Raw genomic sequence first — 19,702 nt, 5'->3', positions numbered from 1 at the left:
AAGGATCCGTTCTTGACACTCAGCCCAACAAGTGCGGGGCTGGGAACAGGTCCAGTACCTGTCGGACTGAAGTACACCGCCTAGGTATTACTCAGGAGGTCCACCCTCTCCGGCCTTGCCACCTGGCTTTTGGGTGGGGCAAGTTTACTGCTTGTTGCTTGAGGCGCCCCGACCAGGGAATGCCGACGGGGATACTCAGGCAATTTTTGTAATTGCAAGAGTGCCCCTCCTTTAGAGGAGCTTGTTTAGATCCTCACTTTCGGACCTTGTGTCACATATTGGTGATGTCGGCACCAATTAAATATCTACCGTTTTATTATATCAAAAATATTGCAACAGCAACTATTTTCATTGATTTAAAAATATTGTTAAAAATCTGGCTGACTTTTAGAAGTGGAGAGAAGAGCGTATCCCAACAAGATGAGAAAGAAAGAGGGTAGCTATTCAAGTTAGTTGTATTGTGGTGTTGGTTCGGATCGCATTTCCATATCACTACAAACTCTTCAAATGGAGTACACATCATGGCAGATATAGTATGTATTAATGTGTGTGTGTGTGTGTGTGTATCAATGCGATCAGACGTGATAATATGTGTGCGTAGTTAACATACCTACGTTGTTAGTGAGTGAACGAATGCGTACATGAACTACGTTTGTGCGCTTTTTCGGGTTATATGTCTTGTTAGAAATCGGTTAATCCGTGATTATGTGCTGTTGCTTTATCGAAATTTGTTCTTGTGTCTCTCATTGATGTTGCCAAAGTCCTTCGCACCTCCTCCCCTCGCCTAACTTAGGGGTTACGAAAGATTACATTGTACACAGGTTTCCTGAATTGAATAAGAAAAAGAGAAAGAAAGACGCTGTGTTTTGTTTTTTTATACTGCGTGCCTATTTTCGACACTGGATATTTACACTTCTCTAATTAACCAAAAGAAACTGTTGATTGGAAAATTTGCCCAATAAATAGTAGATATATAAATACAATATTCTCTGCTGCTGCTGCTTCCAACACCTTTAAGTGGCACTAACGGGAGCCTTCAAGACATTATGCTCTAAAATAAAACAATTAATTCAAGTGAACAGATATTCTTTTTAAAATCTTACCAAAAATTTGAAGTAAATGAAGTTAAAACAAAAAAAAAGCGCAATCTGTCTGTGTGTGTGTGTGTGTGTGTGTGTGTGTGAGATTATATATGTATATATATATATATATATATATATATATATATATATATATATATATATAGAGAGAGAGAGAGAGAGAGAGAGAGAGAGAGAGTTTCCTATGGACTTCAAAACGGCTCGGCTCACTTTTTAAAAATTTCATGTTAATGTACTTAATGTATCTGGGAGTGTTCTTAGGTTTTGTATCGGAATCCATCTGACATGTATTGAAAATTGATAATCAGAAAAAATCTGAGTAAAGAAGGAACAGTCTGATTTTGATCAAAGTTAACATCACAAATGCATTTGAGAAGTTTTATCACCACACAAGCAGAAGGGGGCCACTGTACAAAATCACCAGTAGATCCTTTGATAAGACAGGAGTTCGTTTGAAATGAATTTTTCTGCTCAGATCACAATGCAACGATGATACGTGACTTTTGTATTTTAGACTCTATTTGAAGCCATTATATAAAAATAATTTTATAAAATGAAAGGAAGCTCTCTACAGTGCTATGTTGACTACGATGTATTGTGGACTAAGTCACTATAGGAAGACATGTGAAGCTTCTTCCCAATGCTCTGTGATGGGTCCCCAACTAGAGGGGGCAATCAATTGATTGGATTGATCCTTGGGCAAGTTCATTGACATTTTGATGATAATAAAATTATTGGAAGTGTGGAACATTTGTTGATTCTCATTAACGTTGGGTCTCCCTGCTAGTGCTGTTGAGTAGATAATATGTTAAATTTTAAATCACAAAAATATTATTTAGAACGCAATCATCACCCATTTTATAATAATACTTACCATTTATGGTTGTACAAATAAAACCGCCTTTCCAGTTTAAAAAATGCCAAAAATGGAAAATACTAGAGCTTTACTAACTATTTCAAGTTCTAGGAGGTCGACCCTTCCATTATCGTCCTTTGAGATAGGGTTAGTTTATTGCAAATCGCCAGAGGCGTCCCTGCTTGGAAATGCCGAGAGGAGGGGGGTGTATGCCACCCAGGTATTTTTGTAAGCCAAAGTGCTCTCCCATTTTTCATAGGTCACAGTGTCCTTCCTCCTGAGCGTTTGTTTTCCATCAAATCCCATTTTCCTGACCTTGTATCGCATCTTCCCTTTTTATCAATATAAAAAAACGAGCACGTTTTGGATTTTCATATGTCTGAAACACGTGAACAAAGTCAGAAAAATGGCACAGCTCCCATGACTTTCAGGGACATATTTTCTGATTCAGAATTGCTGAAATGTTTGGCTATTGAAACACAGCATCCTTCAAAATCTTCATCACTTCTGAAATTCATCCAAACCTGATGCTCCTTCCCCTTCCGCACACATGAAAACTTATCGTGCTTCATTTGTTCATTTATGTGATAATGTTATACGTAATATACATGGACTTTTGATGAGTTGCACTGTACACGATTATCTAATTATTATATTACTAGCAAGGAAATCCGACATTGCCCGAACTTGAATAAAGATCAACAAATGATCCACCCTCCCATACTTTTATTGTCATTGAAATTGGTGAAATCACCCATTTTTCAATCAAATCAATTGCTTGCTTGCTCTAGTTGAGGACACATCATGGTGTACTAGGAGAAAGCTTGGCCTGCCTCCCTGCAGTGATTTAGTCCACAATACTTTGCCGTTTACATTGCACTGTAGAGACTCTACTATTCATTTTATAAAATTATTTTCATATAATGGCTTGAATTAAAGTTTAAAATGCAAAAGTCAAGTATCATGGTTCAGTTGTGCTCTAAGCAGAAACATTCATTTTGAGCACATCCCTGTTATATCAAGGAACCTACTGTTGATTTTATATGCCGGGCCTTTCTGCTTGTGTGATAATAAAAGTTCTCAATGCACTTGTGATGTTAGGCTGTATAAGGTGTTAACTTTGGTCAAAATCGAACTTTCTTCTTGGATTTTCTGATTATCGCTTTTCGATTCTTATAGGAGGTATTCCAATATAAAACACTCCTAGACATATCAAGTACATTTGTGTGAAAGAAAAAAAATCGGCTTAACTGTTGTTGAGTCTATAAGGAACTATCTCTCTCTCTCTCTTTTTCACACACACACACACACACACACACACACACACACACACACACAAAACAACTCTCATACAGAAGTAGAGATTACCAACTGTATCTACATTACCCGGCGTTGTCCGGCATGCGTTGAAGTTATTTTAGTTCTTACATTTTATTTGTTGTACATGCTTGAAACTTATACAGAAAAAGAAATAACATTTTAGTTATAAGAAAGACAACCGTTTTTTTTTCTTCTTCTTTGCATGTCTTTGAAGCATGTGGTCCTACAACAGTTTCAAACTTTTCTACGCAGTCTTTTGTGTTATTGTTGTATGCTACAAAATCTTTCACGTTGCACTGGTTGGCCAGTAGAGAGCAGATAAGGCATGTGGTCCTCCTCGCTGCATTCACAGATGATTGGGTTAATTTTTTTAGCTCCATCCGGTCATAGCAGCTTTTGATCAACCCATTTCTGTTCTCAAGCAGTTCAGTGTTTTCCACTAGAAACAGGATACTTCTGAGCCAGTAGAAAGCGTCCCAGAAAGGGAAATCCTCATGTTAGTAGAAGTGGGGGTGGGGTGGGGTGGGGTGGGGTGGGGTTCATTAGTCGTTTGATCTACAGCTGTAAGCTGGTCTCTTCCTGAGATATTGTTAGGAGATTGTCATGGGGGAGGAAGCTTCTTCTTGACATCACTCATAAAAGCATTGGTTCACATCCATAAAGTCCATAACCACTGATAGCTTTTGTGATCTGAAGAGGTGCAGTTTATTCAGGTCTAATTCTTCGATAAATATATGCTATTCCCCTTGACGATTTAAATATTTCCATTTTTCTAGTTGTACGAATAACAACAAAAAGAAAAAAATTGTAGTGATGTGTTTTATTATAGTATCAATAACATGGTACAACAATAACTAATAAAAATTGCTTAGTGAGACTCCAAGTCTGATATGTCAGCTTAAATACTGTTTAGGTCTAACTTTTGAAATCTCACAAGATAACTTAGAATGTAAGATAAAGTAGAAAGACATATTTTATTTTAGAAGCATCTGCCCATTTAACGATTAAAATTCTATGTGAAAATTAAACGTGATAGACCAACATATAGACGGACCAAATAAGATACGTCCACTCTCATTTCTCTTATTTTATCCTCTAGTCCTCACATTCCATCAACGATCTTTCTGACAAAGGGGAGGAAAATTGCTGTTTTCTGGGTCGGAATCTATCCATCAAACAGTTAGTCTTGGTTACTTTTTATCTTGAATAGTATTTTTTCTTAGCTTCTTACATTAGGTAGCTTCATGCCTTGTTTGGGTCGATTTCCATTTTAAAAAATAGGCTATTTAGATCTGAAGCGTGAATGTATTAAATGACGGACAAAGCTTTATTATAGGGAAACAAAGACGCATCTAAGAAAAAAAAGTCGAGTTGAATAAAACTGAAAACTGAATAAAATCAACAACATCAACATGAATTCATGTGGATCGACGCCAAATCGAATTGGACAATTTACTATGTTGTGCATTTCAGTGGCCGAAGCTTACAAACCAGCCAACAAATGGTGTGTGGTTTGATCAAACATTTTGGCTTCGGATTTTTGTTGTGTTTCGCTGGATATTTTATTTCTAAAAATATTTATGTATATTAGCACATTAGGAAATCCTCTGATTGTTGTCCTTATTAAAATAAATTCCAAAATGTTTGAAAAATCTATTTTTATAGTATACTAACAGTTCAGCCCGGCGTTGCCCGGCCCCTACATACTGTTCATAACTATGTGTATATGTATATATATATATATATATATATATATATATATATATATATATATATATATATATATATATATTAATACGTTTTACTCATGTCCACGTAACCTACATCTAAAATTTCAAATGTTTAGACCCAAAATTGGCGGAGGAGTTTGGTAGAGTCTGCAAATGTCAACTCTTATAACTTTGACCTCTTCGCAGCCAAATTTTCGCCCAAAAACTGATTAAAAAGCTTGAATACCCTTTATCTAAAATTTCAAATGTTTATACCCAAAATTGGCTGAGTGGTTTGCAAGAGACCGCAAAGGTTAAATCTTTTTAACTTTGACTCCTTGAGAGCCAAATTTTCGGCCGAAAACCAATTAAAAAGCTTATCCTATGTCTGAATACACTTTATGTAAAATTTAAAATATTTAGATAAAAAATTGGCTGAGTAATTTGGTGGAGACCGCAGAGGTAAAATTTTGTAAACTTTGACCCCAATTTAATATTTATTGTTTTGGGCTCAAATCAAATTAAAAAGTTTGATCCATGTCGAAGTTACCTACATCTAAAATTTGAAGTGTTTAGACCAAAAATTGGCGGAGGAGTTGGATAGAGTTTTCAAAGGTGAAAACGTTGAACTTTGACCCCTTGACAGCCAAATTTCTGGCCGAAAACTGATTAAGAAGATTTTCCCAAATCTCAATACCCCTTATGTCAGATCTCGAGTCTGTAGACTGAAAATTGACAAAGTAGTTAGGTAAGGAAATGTACACAGACAGACAGACAGACATTTTCACTTTTATATATATATATATATATATATATTTATTTTTTTCACTTAAAAATAAAATGTTTAATTTCAACGTTATTTCACGTTGTTATATGTATATGATAGTATTTTAATAGAAGGTGCTCTGACGAACTCGAAGTCCTTGTAGCCCCTGAACGTAAATACCCCAACAAACCCTGGCAAACAACAAAATCACACTTCTACACAGTCGTATTGTTGTAGGTTGAAACTGTACGATGGAAGGAGGTCGACTATGTAGCTATACAATAATTTTATTCACAGCGTTTGAAAAATCGATGGAATAACTTCAGGATTATATTTTTGTTTTAGTTTTATTTGTTGGTAATAAAGATAAATACAGTTGTATTGTTGTAGATTGGAACTCTACGATTGAAGGAGGTCGGGTATGTAGCTAGTAGATATGCAGATTGCATAACTGGGTCAGTTAGATACAAAGGGAATATTGTAAAAATAACATAATGGCAAATATTTTGATAAGCAAAAAATTTTTTGCAATAAAATTAGTGTAAATGAAAAGACAATTAGTTTAAAGATGGCGAAGGATATTTACAATAAAAAAAATTAAATAATGGAAAATCGCATAAGAGGAAAGTTTCCAGATCGGGGAGTTGAGTTTTCAGTTACACCAAGAGATTTTCTTGAGGAGAGGTCGTCTCTTGCATCCCGAGAGCTACAGGAAAGTTTATATACAAACTGTAAAAAAATACCAGCAAAGAAAACTTGGGCATTGCAGGATCATAGAACAGTAATAAAAACGATTTATGCTTACAAGAAATTGTCTGGTGCTACTACATTGCATAGAAGTGCTTTATTTCCAGCATCTCCAGAACGAGTGCCGCGACGGAGGAAATTAAGAATAAAACATGGAACAGTAATAAAAACGATTTATGTTTACAAGAAGTTGTCTGGTGCTACTGCTTTGCATAGAAGTGCTTTATTTCCAGCATCTCCAGGACGAGTGCCGCGACGGAGGAAATTAAGAATAAAACAAAAGGTATGTGAATTGGAATTAGCAGGTCGTTAAAGAACTATCTCTCATTTAATGTTTATTCATCCCGTTTACTGTTAACTGTTCTTTGTGTTGAACACACACTTTGACACATGCACACATGCATCTGACTTATGACAACACTGCATTATCATACATGCAGCAAGATTAGTGTCTGTATGTACAACACTAGATGACACAGCGCAACTCATAATATACATATATAGTTATGACGGTGTATATACACAACTATGACAAGTACACGAAATTAATGCCGTATATTATACATACATGCAACAGGTATAATTTTGGATACGTTTATTTTTACATACATTTGGAGAAACACTGTGGGTCAGGATATATACATCCCATGTAACAATATAATTAACTAAAAGTGTATTAGAAAAAGTATGTTAAAGACGTCTGCGTCCTTATTCTGGTGACCATAGCTACCACAAATCGCTACCTAATGATGTAACTTTATTTATAGTCTTTAGGCGAGTGCATTATTTCTGAAATCAGTATATCAGCCCATGACACTTCTATATGTTCAAAGGAGGCTTTTATGTGGGGCTTTTGTAATAAGATCCCATTACTTGTCTATTTTTTTGTCCATTCTTTTCTCTGTGGATTCTTTGTTTCTTTGCTAATCATATTCATTGACCTGTATTTGCTCCGCTGTATTCTGAAATAAGAAGGGCTAATATTCGCAGGATGCTAATTGGATTCTCCAGATTAGCTATCAAAGAAACCCCCGTTGGATATGACTTTCAGATCTTTCTTCTGTGCTTTACGGATTTTAAATTTGCTGTCAGTTTTCATGGGTTTGTTGGTGTATGCAGCAACACTAATCACAGGCTTATTATACTTGGGGTTCTGTCACAGGGATATTGTTTATATTTCCCATATATAGAAACAACATAATTCAATCATGTGACTGCATATCTCTGCCTGACAATGTAAGGATAGGACAAGATCTTATCAGAACCTCACATCTACATATTGTATGAAATATCCGCAAAATCATGCTGTGAAAACGGTGATAATTCAAAATTATTTTTCTGCTCAGACTGAAAACGTTATCAAAGAACATCAGATTCACACATTGAATTTTGAAAAATTGAAAATTGAAATTCAAAGTTTCGACCATGACCAAACTTTTCAAGGTCAATATCAAACTTTTCAAGGCCAATCATATAAAATGCAATAGTAAATTGGATAAAATACGGGTTGAGTAGCAAGTCTCTAAGCTGAACAGAAAAAAAGTTATCGTCAAATGTGTGACTTTCACCTTCTCCATGACCTTGATCTTGACCTTTGACAAAGATATCACAAATTTAAATCAGTTTTAAGTTACACCGTGACCTATATTTTGATGAAGTTTGGTGACAATTCGTGAAGCAAACAAACATAATGACAAAAAATCTTTCACAATCCAAACATTTTCAGACTTATATATACATACATGCATAGACTTATATATACATACATGCATAGACTTATATATACATACATGCATAGACTTATATATACATACATGCATAGACTTATATATACATACATGCTTAGACTTATATATACATACATGCATAGACTTATATATACATACATGCATAGACTTATATATACATACATGCATAGACTTATATATACATACATGCTTAGACTTATATATACATACATGCATAGACTTATATATACATACATGCATAGACTTATATATACATACATTCTTAGACTTATATATACATACATGCATAGACTTATATATACATACATGCTTAGACTTATATATACATACATGCATAGACTTATATATACATACATGCATAGCTTTATATATACATACATGCATAGACTTATATATACATACATGCATAGACTTATATATACATACATGCTTAGACTTATATATACATACATGCATAGACTTATATATACATACATTCTTAGACTTATATATACATAAATGCTTAGACTTATATATACATACATGCATAGACTTATATATACATACATGCTTAGACTTATATATACATACATGCATAGACTTATATATACATACATGCATAGAACACCATCTTGAAGGTATGCAATCGATTGTCCAAACATTGTTTATAAAGCAAGTGTAACCCAGGTATTATTTCTATAACTAACGTTCCCCTCTTCCTCCCTCTCAAATGTCTTTTCATAATGTAAAAAATATGTCATTGTGTTTCCATCAATTTCTTTCACTTTTTCTTCAAATCTTTTTCTTCTTCCTTGTTTCGTTTTCCGTACCTTTACAGATGCAAACCTCGACACAGACAAACCGATCGGTAAGTGGCGACAGATATACGATGGCGGTCGGATCGGGGTTCATGTCAAGTCAGTGTATGATGCATGCAATTGGCTAGGTCTGAAGATATATATATATATATATATATATATATATATATATATATATATATATATATATATATATATATATATATATATATATATATAAAATATATATATATATATAAAATATATATATATATATAAAAATATATATATATATAAATATATATATATATATATATATACGTGTGTGTGTGTGCGCGCGCGTGTGTGTGTGTCTTCCTTGATTTTGCTTTCTTCTACCTAACAGCTCCTCTTTTTCCTCCTTCTCTCACAGATTGCATAGGACTTAACTTAATGATTATAACCTAATCAGTCAGCACTAAAAGACTGTCAGCTTATTACAGACGTACAAAGAAAAGACACTTTAATAACAAAGCTACTTACTGGAAATTTATATATTCTTTTCAAAGTATTTTGCTCTTTTACTAAACTATATATATACTAGCAGGGGTGCCCGGCGTTGCTCGGGTGTTTGGAGGTATATGCTGTGCAAAAAAAGCAAAAAAACAAAAAAAAATGGTTAATTTTTTTAAAACTTTAAACCCTATTATGACCCCTTAAAATTTATTGTTTCGGGCTCAAATCACTTTATTAAGTTAGATCCATGTTCAAGGAACCTAAATCTAAAATTTCAAGTGTCTAGACCCAAAATTGTCGGAGGAATTTGGTAGAGTTCTTAAAGGTCAAATCGTTGAAATTTGACCCCTTAACAGCCAAATTTCTGGCTGACACCCGTGACATCGATTTTCCCAAATCTCAGTACCCGGTATTTCAAATTTCGAGTCTATAGACTAAAAATTGACAGAGTTATTGCGTAGGGAAATGTACACAGACAGACAGACACACAGGCACACAGACAGACAGACACGTTCACTTTTATAGATATAATATATATATATATATATATATATATATATATATATATATATATATATACTTGCAGGGCGTTGCCCGGTCGTAAAATACGGTTAAATATGATATTTTGATTAATGCAGATTTCGTATTATTATATTATATTGGACCGAATATATAGTGTTGATTTAAAAAGTTAAAAAACAAAACAAAACAATGACTCATGCGCCACCACCGAGAATCGAACCCATAACGTTTAGCTTACAATTTATTTTTCCTCTGCTGTTAATGACTGAGTTATCAAGACATATTTTCTGCAAGGCTAAAAATTAAAACATGAACCAATAGCTATTACGTTATGTATGTATATCTGTAATGCCATCCTTCGACCTTCACCTGGAAAATTCCATTTCTTTAATCTTGACACTTTTTCACTGATTTTCTTCGGCTAAAACTCAAATATAAAGTTTTGCATCGGTTTGAATACCCTATATATGAAGTTTCATGTCTGTAGATCAAAAACTGACAGAGAAGTTTTGTAGGCAAAATTTTTTAAACAAATATGTATACGCATACATAAATATATGTAGAAAGAGATTTGTGTTTACTATAACCTTTTTATGCAAATATAACACAAGTATAAATCATGTAGATTATCAGGTTTTTAGGTAAATGTTATGCAAGTATAAATCATGAAGAATATCTGCATGAATATAATTACACGTAATAGTTAACTAAAGATGATCATCTTGTAAGAAAAGAGAAAAAAAAAACTAATAGGGAATTAATTAAAATGAATGTTTAAAAGAATATGTAAATTAGCTAGATCTTTTGAAGATGAAGGCAATTCCACGACCCGTATATAACAATGTTGTATTTTCTTTTTAAATAAACAGAAAAAGGGTTTTTAATATGAATATCAATAAAAAAAAAAAATTCATAGCAGTATTGATTATTATTCAATAAGTTTTTCCACTTGTTTCTTTTCACTTCAGTCGTAGTTCTCAAAAATTACCCCCCTTTCCTAGGGGCTAACACTTGATCTCTATATGAAATACATAGTTGTTTGAATATTCCATTAAATCGCATTTTAGTCTTAAATGTTAAATTACTAAAGAAGTTAAGAATATCAATTTTCCTCTCCTTAACTCACAAGTTAAATTTGTTATAGTATATATTTCTTGTGGTCTCTTAGCCTAACTGAATTTTCAGGAAAAGAATTCTTCTAGTCTGGTGGAGTAACCAGCTTTATATTGTTACTTGAAGTAACATCAATTGGAGAAGATACACCATTCCTCATATAAGCCACTATGGGTTAACCATACTGAGGATTTTATTTGGGCTCCGAATACTATGTGGTGTTGAATATTTAGTAAGGGTTTACTTGTTGGAAAAAGTATCCTCATACCAGATTGTCCCAACAAACCTGTACAGAGAGATCTTAGATACTCAAGGACAGTGTTTAATAGGCATTCAAGTTCTCTTTGGATCAAAAACTGGCTTTAAGCCAATTTCTATTTTATACTTTTATCTCTCAATTAGTGTAAGTCAAGACTGTGCTGTGATTAATGAGTTTTCTTGGCAAGCTAATTGATTTAGTTTTAAAAAGTCTAATTTTTACACTTTGATTTTCTGGCTTTATAATAGTTGTCTTTTTATTTTGTACTGATTTTCTTAGACATTTGAATAACAACATTTTGTTCTGGCCTTTAAAACAGAATCTTACACTTTTATAATCATATTTAAAACTAGTAGAACCTGTACACATTGTATATGTTTTGCCATGGCTATTTGTTGTAATTTAGATGGTTATAGAGCTTTCCTCTAAAAGTTTACTTTATCGTATGCAAACGATAAACAGGGCAGTTATTACATTAAGAACAGAAAATTATGTGTTAAAATAATGCATAATGTTTAATAAGTTTGAGTTTAAAATCTTCCACAATCTTCTTTACGATGATGTTCTTAGAATATGCATAACAAAACGTCTCTTACACTTGTTATTTAAACAAAAAACAAACAAACAAAAAAGCAAGTGTAGGGGACGGTTTGTTGTGTGTATTTTAAAAACATCATTGTGAAAAGATTGTGGGTATTTGTGTATTATTTATAATCTGCAAACAACTTTTGAAAGATTTTTTGTAGCTGTGTAATTGCTGATAGGTATAGTGACTAATATTAAATGAGTTAGCAGACGATGTTATATGAAGAACTAACCCTAATCAGATTTTTAATGTCTTTCTTTTAGAGTCTTATCTAATGAAGTATGAGAACTTGCTATTGTTAGGGAGAAGGGTAGCCACTCTTACTTCCGTATTGAAATTAGTTTCCAAAGAGAAAATTAAAATAGCCGATTAAATAAACTATGAAAATTGATGATTTTGAATGAAAATTTCTTGGCCTTCGAGCCAAGATCAAAATGTAGTATAAACAATTGGGCTCTAATAGGACGCCCCCCAATACGAAAGGGTGAATGTGGTATTATGGTGAAAGAAGATACTAGCTAAGAGAAACTTTTGTTTAGTTCTGGAGTGACAAGGATGACCAATAATCCCCCAACTTTTCCCCCTTTTGAGTTGGCCTTGTGCCTAAGTTTTTTGTTCAGTTTGAACTTGCATCGTAATTTTAGCTTGAATAAAGGATTTAATATCTCTATAAGTAAGGAAAAAGTAAAAAAAAAACTTATTTTATTTAATAAATAAAATAAATAATCTTTATTTAGAACAAATATTATATACATAGAAACACATATATCATTATATACATAGAAAGATATTTTAATACATAAGAGAAATGTGTTTATATATAAGATAATAATTTCCCCCACTCTTCATCTGTGCCTAAACCTAAACATAGATTCCATGAACTAAGCTTCTTTCTTAGAACTGCACGCCTGTGGAATTCTGTTCCGTTTTCCTGCTTTTTATCTGACTGCAATATGGTCGTCTTCAAGTCCAACATAAACAAATTCTTGATGAGCCATCCTCTTAAGTAATCCAATTAATCAAATTTCCACCACGAATGATTACTATGATAATTGCTCACTGACTAACGTACACTCATTAACCCTTATCCTCGAGTAGCCTCCGAGCCTTGATAAGTGGTGGCTCCTTTGTAAAACTAAGAAAAGAAAAGAAAAATCATCTCTACTTGGAAAATATCCTTATATACATAAAGAAATACCTTAATATATAAGAGAAAAATCTTTATCTGTAAAATGAACGGTATTTAGTTAGAAGAAATATCGGTTCTTCATCGTTAAAATAGCGAAATCGGACAGTTTGAAAACGGAGTTTTCATTAAAAAACAATAAACTATTTATGTCAATTTCTTCTAAAAGCAATTATCATATTGTAATTAGTTAAATATTACTGCATTATTACATAAAACATGTACTTTGAAAAATAGCTGATTGCGTGACATCCACCATTAATTGTGTCAAGACGAACGGATTTACTTCCCCTGACTGCTTAATCTCCTATATAATATTTTGATTGTAGAAATTCTCCTCTGGACCAAAGTACTGTAGGCTTTCAAAAAGAGATGCCAAATACAAATTCAATACATTTACCCCGAGAGCACTATCTTATGTAGCATGTAGCTTATGACCACCATTTCTGCCACATTCACTCGTGATAATAAAATGCTACATTACATCTGGTGAGCAATACCATCGCAATCGCCACATCTACAGAGGAAGGAGTTTATATTTTTCTCCCTAATTATTTAGTCCTAACACTGCTACCAGTTGAGACTGGGACCAATTCTACATTTTCCAACGCTACTGTGATTAAACCGCCCTTAACTCGCTATCAGCTACATAGAAATAACATAATCTTACAAATTGCGAATCTCAAAATAATAAAGTCTCCCCTAGCAAAGTCCTCCCACTCCGATTGACTGCGATCTGTCTATTCTCTTATTCCGGAATGGAATCATTAATAACTAATTTTCTATTCTATTGTTTTTCGTAATGTTTAGATATGTTACTAAATTCGTCATGACAGTTAAGTAAATACCATTGGTTTTACTTGTAATTCATTATATCGATTTTCGAATTTCACTATTTTAACAAAGAAATGTCAAAATATCTTTGTATGTAGTGATAAATATCTTAATATATAAGAAAATAAAACATCTTTACTTAGAAGAAACATTTTTGTATACAGAGAGAAATATCTTTGTATATGAGATGAACCATCTTTAGTTAGAAGAAATATTTTCAAAGATTAAAAATTTGAAATATGAATTTAGAAATTTTTTTTTGAAAATGTAAAAATTTATTTAATAAATAGCAACAAATAATAGTTAATTAATAAAACGCTCTTTTTCCGAAATAATATGCAAATATCAGGAAATTTTATTCGATGTCCCAATGACTTGGCTGGCCGAGAGCAGGCTCAATGCGTTTTCTCGAATTTGAATTTGGGTTGGTTTACATTTTAAATTAATAAAAACGGATATTCTTAGAATGCATATATTCCATCTGTTTGTCTAGCTAGACATATTTAAAATATTACTTTTAACTTAAGCTTGACAGATTTATCAAAATTCTATTTCAAACCTAAACATGACAACTCGATGGACCCTAGTGACGAACTGACTAAGCCTTTTGTAGTAACCAACAAAAATGCTATTTTAAACTTACGTGTGACGGGCCCATCAACAAAGCGAACTTCTTATGGAGGTTTTTAGATGCAACTAAAAATTAATTTTTCTTTCAGGATTTGCTGATTGGGTTTTAATTTATCAAGAAACATCTCAAGGATAAAAATAATAAAAACAAAAGAAAATATTTGAAATTGTCCTAGCATTCCACCCCGTTCCATTCCAGGTCACCCCGCCCTTATTGTTTTCTGCTTTGTATTTTAAGCTCCGAAAATAATCATAACTCTTAGTCGATGATTTTATAAAGAGGGGCAACTAAGAAATAAAATTTTCGATACAAAATATTGCTGTTTAAAAGGAAATATCACAAAAACTTTGCAATGTACTGATCTGTTCGGCTAAAATTACGCATTACACCAAAATTCACAGAAATTTGTTCAGTATTTTTATTGTGTTTTTGCTTTTGTCATTCTTTTTTTTTTTTTTAATAAAATCATCTCTTATCGGTAAACGAATTATCACCACCATTTTGGGCAAATTCGTCAGTGGTTAAGTCCCCTTTAAAATTGCTCTTTATACAAAGAGTTTAAATCTTCCTTAAACAATGTAGTAATGATGACGAATTAAACTTAATTTATTAAAAAAATAAAAATAAAACGTGAATTATGATGTAGTGTGTTGTGTTTGCCTCAACAGATAAGTATATCAAAGGTTTTGTGCTATTTTCTTTTTTAACAGTATACGGCGATTCAACTGGATAAGCACCCATTTTCTCTTACCTCATTCGCGAAATTTGATTTACAAAATAATACAATATATAATAATTATTATTATTATTTACTATAATAATTATTAAATACATACAGGCACTAGTGGTTCATCCTTTTGAGAATCATCAGTGTAGGGTGTCACGATAACGCCAGTCAAGAGATTCGAACCCTGGCAACAGAAGTCATGTCTGGCTTCATTAGCAAGAACCCAAACCACTCAGCTACCGTCAACTGCGAGAGATACAGTTGAAATTAAACATTTATTCTTATTAAATGCTTTTAACGTCAGTCAGAGTGATCTAATTATATGACAATCTGCGCGTATGAGCTAAGTTGACCGACTTTATTAAAACTAAAAGTACTCAACGATAAGAAACAATTTTCTTAAACGGGCTGACATTATTATTTACTATAATAGTTATTAAATTTATATATATATATATATATATATATATATATATATATTTCTGTGGAAATATTCTTTATTCACGTATATTTCCTTTTTTATATATACCAATCCTTATTTAAGAAGCTCAATGTAATTACAGAGCATATACTAAATAAATGACAAAAGTCTATATTCCAAACTTCATGATGTTGACCATCTTACAATTCATTCCTTTAATTCAGTTGACATTTCTAAGTACAAAATGGTGTAATGTAAACAAACTATAAAGTATTTACAGTTCTCTTCCAATTTTCGGATTTTTAAATCATGCCCAGACACATTTTATTTCCTTTTAGTGAATTGATAGTTTTTATTTCTTTTGATAAGTTGAGGGCAATATAGATTCATGGATTGATATGACAATTAAGTGAATGATTTTTTGCTATGAAACAGATACTTACAAGAATTGTAAATGTCAACTGAATTAAAGGAATTAATTGTAAAATGGTCAACATCATGAAATTTGGAATATAGACTTTTGTCATTTATTCATTATATATGTATATAGTCATCCTCATACAGTACTGTTTCGCTGTTTCACAGCTCATCAGTGCGGCTAGACAAGGATCGAAATCCGATCGCCCAAACGACAGTTGGAGTTTCTAACTAGTGCACTATATGGCTGCTGCTATGAGGGCAGTGAATTAACAATGTTTTGACATTGTCCAAATACCTAAGCTCAATTTGTTTACACAAAGAGCATCGCTTCATATGTTAATGGTAATTTGTATATCACTTCACATCACACACACACACACACACACACACATATATATATATATATATATATATATATATATATATATATATATATATATATATCCGGCATTGCCAGGTTGAAACATATTGGAGGGTGGAGGGTTCAGTCACATACTATCTAAGATACACCAAGTATCCTAACTTCTGATGATTTTCCTGAAAGTTGTCCACATGTTATATTTACGAAAGCATAAAACATCCATTTTCATCTATGAAAATTGAACGGGAAATAACTCTCACAACTTAAATAAATAAACTTCCTTCGGTTTTTAAAGGCAGCTGTTGTCCGCTAATAATAATTTAAAATAATTAAGTTGAATATAAATTAAATTAAAAATACATGAAATAAATCAACTTTAAATAATATTTCTAAATAGAATAATTAAAGCAATCTTATTGTAACAAACAATTAATAACATGAAGCTAATAGATTTTCTTTAATGTAATATGCAAATAAAATTACTACTGGAATGTAGCATAGTATTTTTTTTTTACTGCAACTCAACATTCACCGTTAAATTGATGATTTTTAAAGGTTTTCGGATATGCTGAAAACGAATATCACATTTACATTTAGGACAGACCAGTAGTTTTCTGGATAATAAGACCTCTATTATCCAATGTAATCCCTTATGTTTTCACTGGCGGTCATGTTTTCCCCAACTAAACAAGTACTGATGCACATGCGTGTTACAAAACACCTCCCTCCCTCGTGTTAAGAATGGCAACGGTGACTGATATTCATTAAGGAATACATTGAAAAAAATGTCATAATATCTAGAAAATTACTTGTTTGCTCCAAATTTGAATTTGATATTCGTTTTCAGCAGACTCGAAAACTATTAAAGTCGTCAATTTAAAGGTGAGTGTTGAGTTGCAGTTAAAGTAAAAATTTACCAAAAAACTTTATCATTGAAATCGCTCGGCAGACATTTTCGGTCTTCGTTAAGATCAGTTGTCAAGGGACATATCTCAAACTTCAAAATTCAATTTCAATTTAAGAGTTAACAAAGCTGCTCCTTTCCCATATTAAGAATGACTTTCTAAATTTTAATTTTACAAAACAAAAATACTGGAGGAAATTGCATTAATTCTGGTGTACTGTTTTTTAACCTAACAGGTAAGTACATGAAGCTTATGTGCAATTTTTCTTTTTAGAGATAAAGGTTAATCAGAAGAAGCACCAGTGTAAAAATTGAAGTTAGTGTATTTGTTTATTAGCAATATTCGTTAAAAATACTTTAATTTAATTGTTTTTTAATGTCAGTAACCTTCTCCGTGTGCTTGAAGCTTTACACTTAAAAAATACTGCACGATAACTTCCCCAAAACGAGGACATAAAACAAGTGTAGTTTATTCATCGTCTCTAAAGATAATGGAAGCAGAATTCATAAGGAAACAATACAAGCAGGACACGTATTACTCATTCATACGTGTATATACATAGACATTACAATAGAAAAATGCGAGCATAAAAAGTAATATAGTTAAGCTTAAACATGGAAAAGTACAGAACTAGTTGTTAAAACTGGAAAAGAAAAGGAAAAATATTCTAGTAAAAGTATGATGAATTTATAACTTAAAATATTGCAGCATTAAGAATTGATTATGTAATGTTATAAATTGAATTTAAAAAAAATCTCAATGCTGCAATATTTGAAGATATAAATTTATTACATTTTTTACTAGAATATCTTGTCCTTTTCTCTTCCAGTTTAAACAACTAGTCCTTCCCTTTTCCATGTTTAAGCTTAACCATATTATTTTTCATGCTCCCATTTTTCTATTGTAATCCCTGATTTTTCCAGGCTTCCAGTAAATTCATTTGTTCTTTGTTTAATTTCAGTCTTATTTTTTTGCCCCATAAACATAACATACGCATATGTAAAAATAACAATGTATGGCACTCGTCTGCTTTCAATAAAATCCCCCTCAATTATCTCCCTTTCATTCTCTCTGTTTCACTTATTACTTCTCTTTTTGCAAGAGCGATGAATTGGTAGGAACAGTAATTAATGAAGCGATGTCGTTGCTATGGAAACCAGTCATAAAAAATGTCGCTCACCTTCTTACAATTTTTTTTACAATTTTGAACACCAGTGAATTCATCATTTGAAAATTTGTTCACAATATGGATGAGAAGGTGATCTATAAACTGTAATAAATTGTTTGAAATTTGATCGAAAAATGAGTGAGCGGTGAAGCTCTAAAGCAGTTCTAAATGACTAAAACTGCCACTTAACCATATATTTAAACACGGTAGTGTTTGAATGATATACATAGACATATCATATAACAAGAAATTACAACAGTTGTCTCTAACATACATCAATTGTCATATTGATATATATATATATCCTATTAGCACTAATCTTCTGCAAATCAAACTGATGCTGACAGATCAGACTGTCTGAGGATACTGGCTTCCCCACCTAAAATGCATTAACATTGATGTTATCTTTTTCCCCCTTTGTAAAACGCAATCATGTTCTGCAAAATCTAAAACAAAAACAACAAATTTTCCCCAACAAAACAACTAAACCAAACGTCACGAAAACGTATTTGCAGATATAAAGAACTTGGAGTATGATTTTTTTTTTCAAAATTACTGGATCTAACATTAAACAACCACAAAAGGGTTGATATGCCGTTAAAAAAAAACACCATGAATAAATATGTGAAGATATAAAAAACTTGAAATATTCACAAAATTTACTGGATTCGGCATTAAACAACCCGAAAAGAATCGATATGCCATAAAATAAACAAACCAAATACCATAATTAAATATTTGACGATATAAAAAAAAACTTGATGTACAAAACCTTTTTCCAAAATTACTGGATTCGGCATTAAATAACCTGAAAAGTGTTGATATGCCATAAAACAAAATAACCAAACAACCAATCTATATATTAAATTTCGAGAATGACGTATGAAAAAAATATTTTCCAGTTGTCTCCCTTTAATCCATCAAGAGTTATAGTTACGTTGGAAGCTTAAAATACAAACGTGTCCTCTCTTTAATGTTGAGTCTGAAATCCAATGTTGTCTGCTTGGTGGAATGATCCCGATTATCGTCTTAACTGGTAAATGTTTTGCTTC

General features: G+C 32.3%; 1 protein-coding gene across 4 annotated transcripts in view; it reads left to right on the top strand.

Moving 5' to 3' along the window:
- The window catches only part of LOC145267360 (arrestin domain-containing protein 3-like), a 388,568-nt gene that overhangs the window by 139,359 nt on the left and 229,507 nt on the right, over positions 1 to 19,702 (top strand). For 2 of the 4 annotated variants that reach the window (XM_080123295.1, XM_080123297.1), the window contains exon 3: positions 9,064 to 9,093. The exons of the other annotated variants lie outside the window; for them this stretch is intronic. In XM_080123295.1, coding sequence (XP_079979421.1) covers positions 9,064 to 9,093 — 30 coding nt within the window. The remainder of the gene's footprint in view (positions 1 to 9,063; positions 9,094 to 19,702) is intronic. 4 annotated transcript variants of the gene reach the window in all.

This window comes from Euprymna scolopes, chromosome 4 (assembly GCF_053919585.1).
Source record: "Euprymna scolopes isolate OS-2025 chromosome 4, ASM5391958v1, whole genome shotgun sequence".
Taxonomy (NCBI): domain Eukaryota; kingdom Metazoa; phylum Mollusca; class Cephalopoda; order Sepiida; family Sepiolidae; genus Euprymna; species Euprymna scolopes.
The sequence above is the reverse complement of the archived record's forward strand: the minus strand, read 5'-3'. Positions and strand labels throughout refer to the sequence as shown.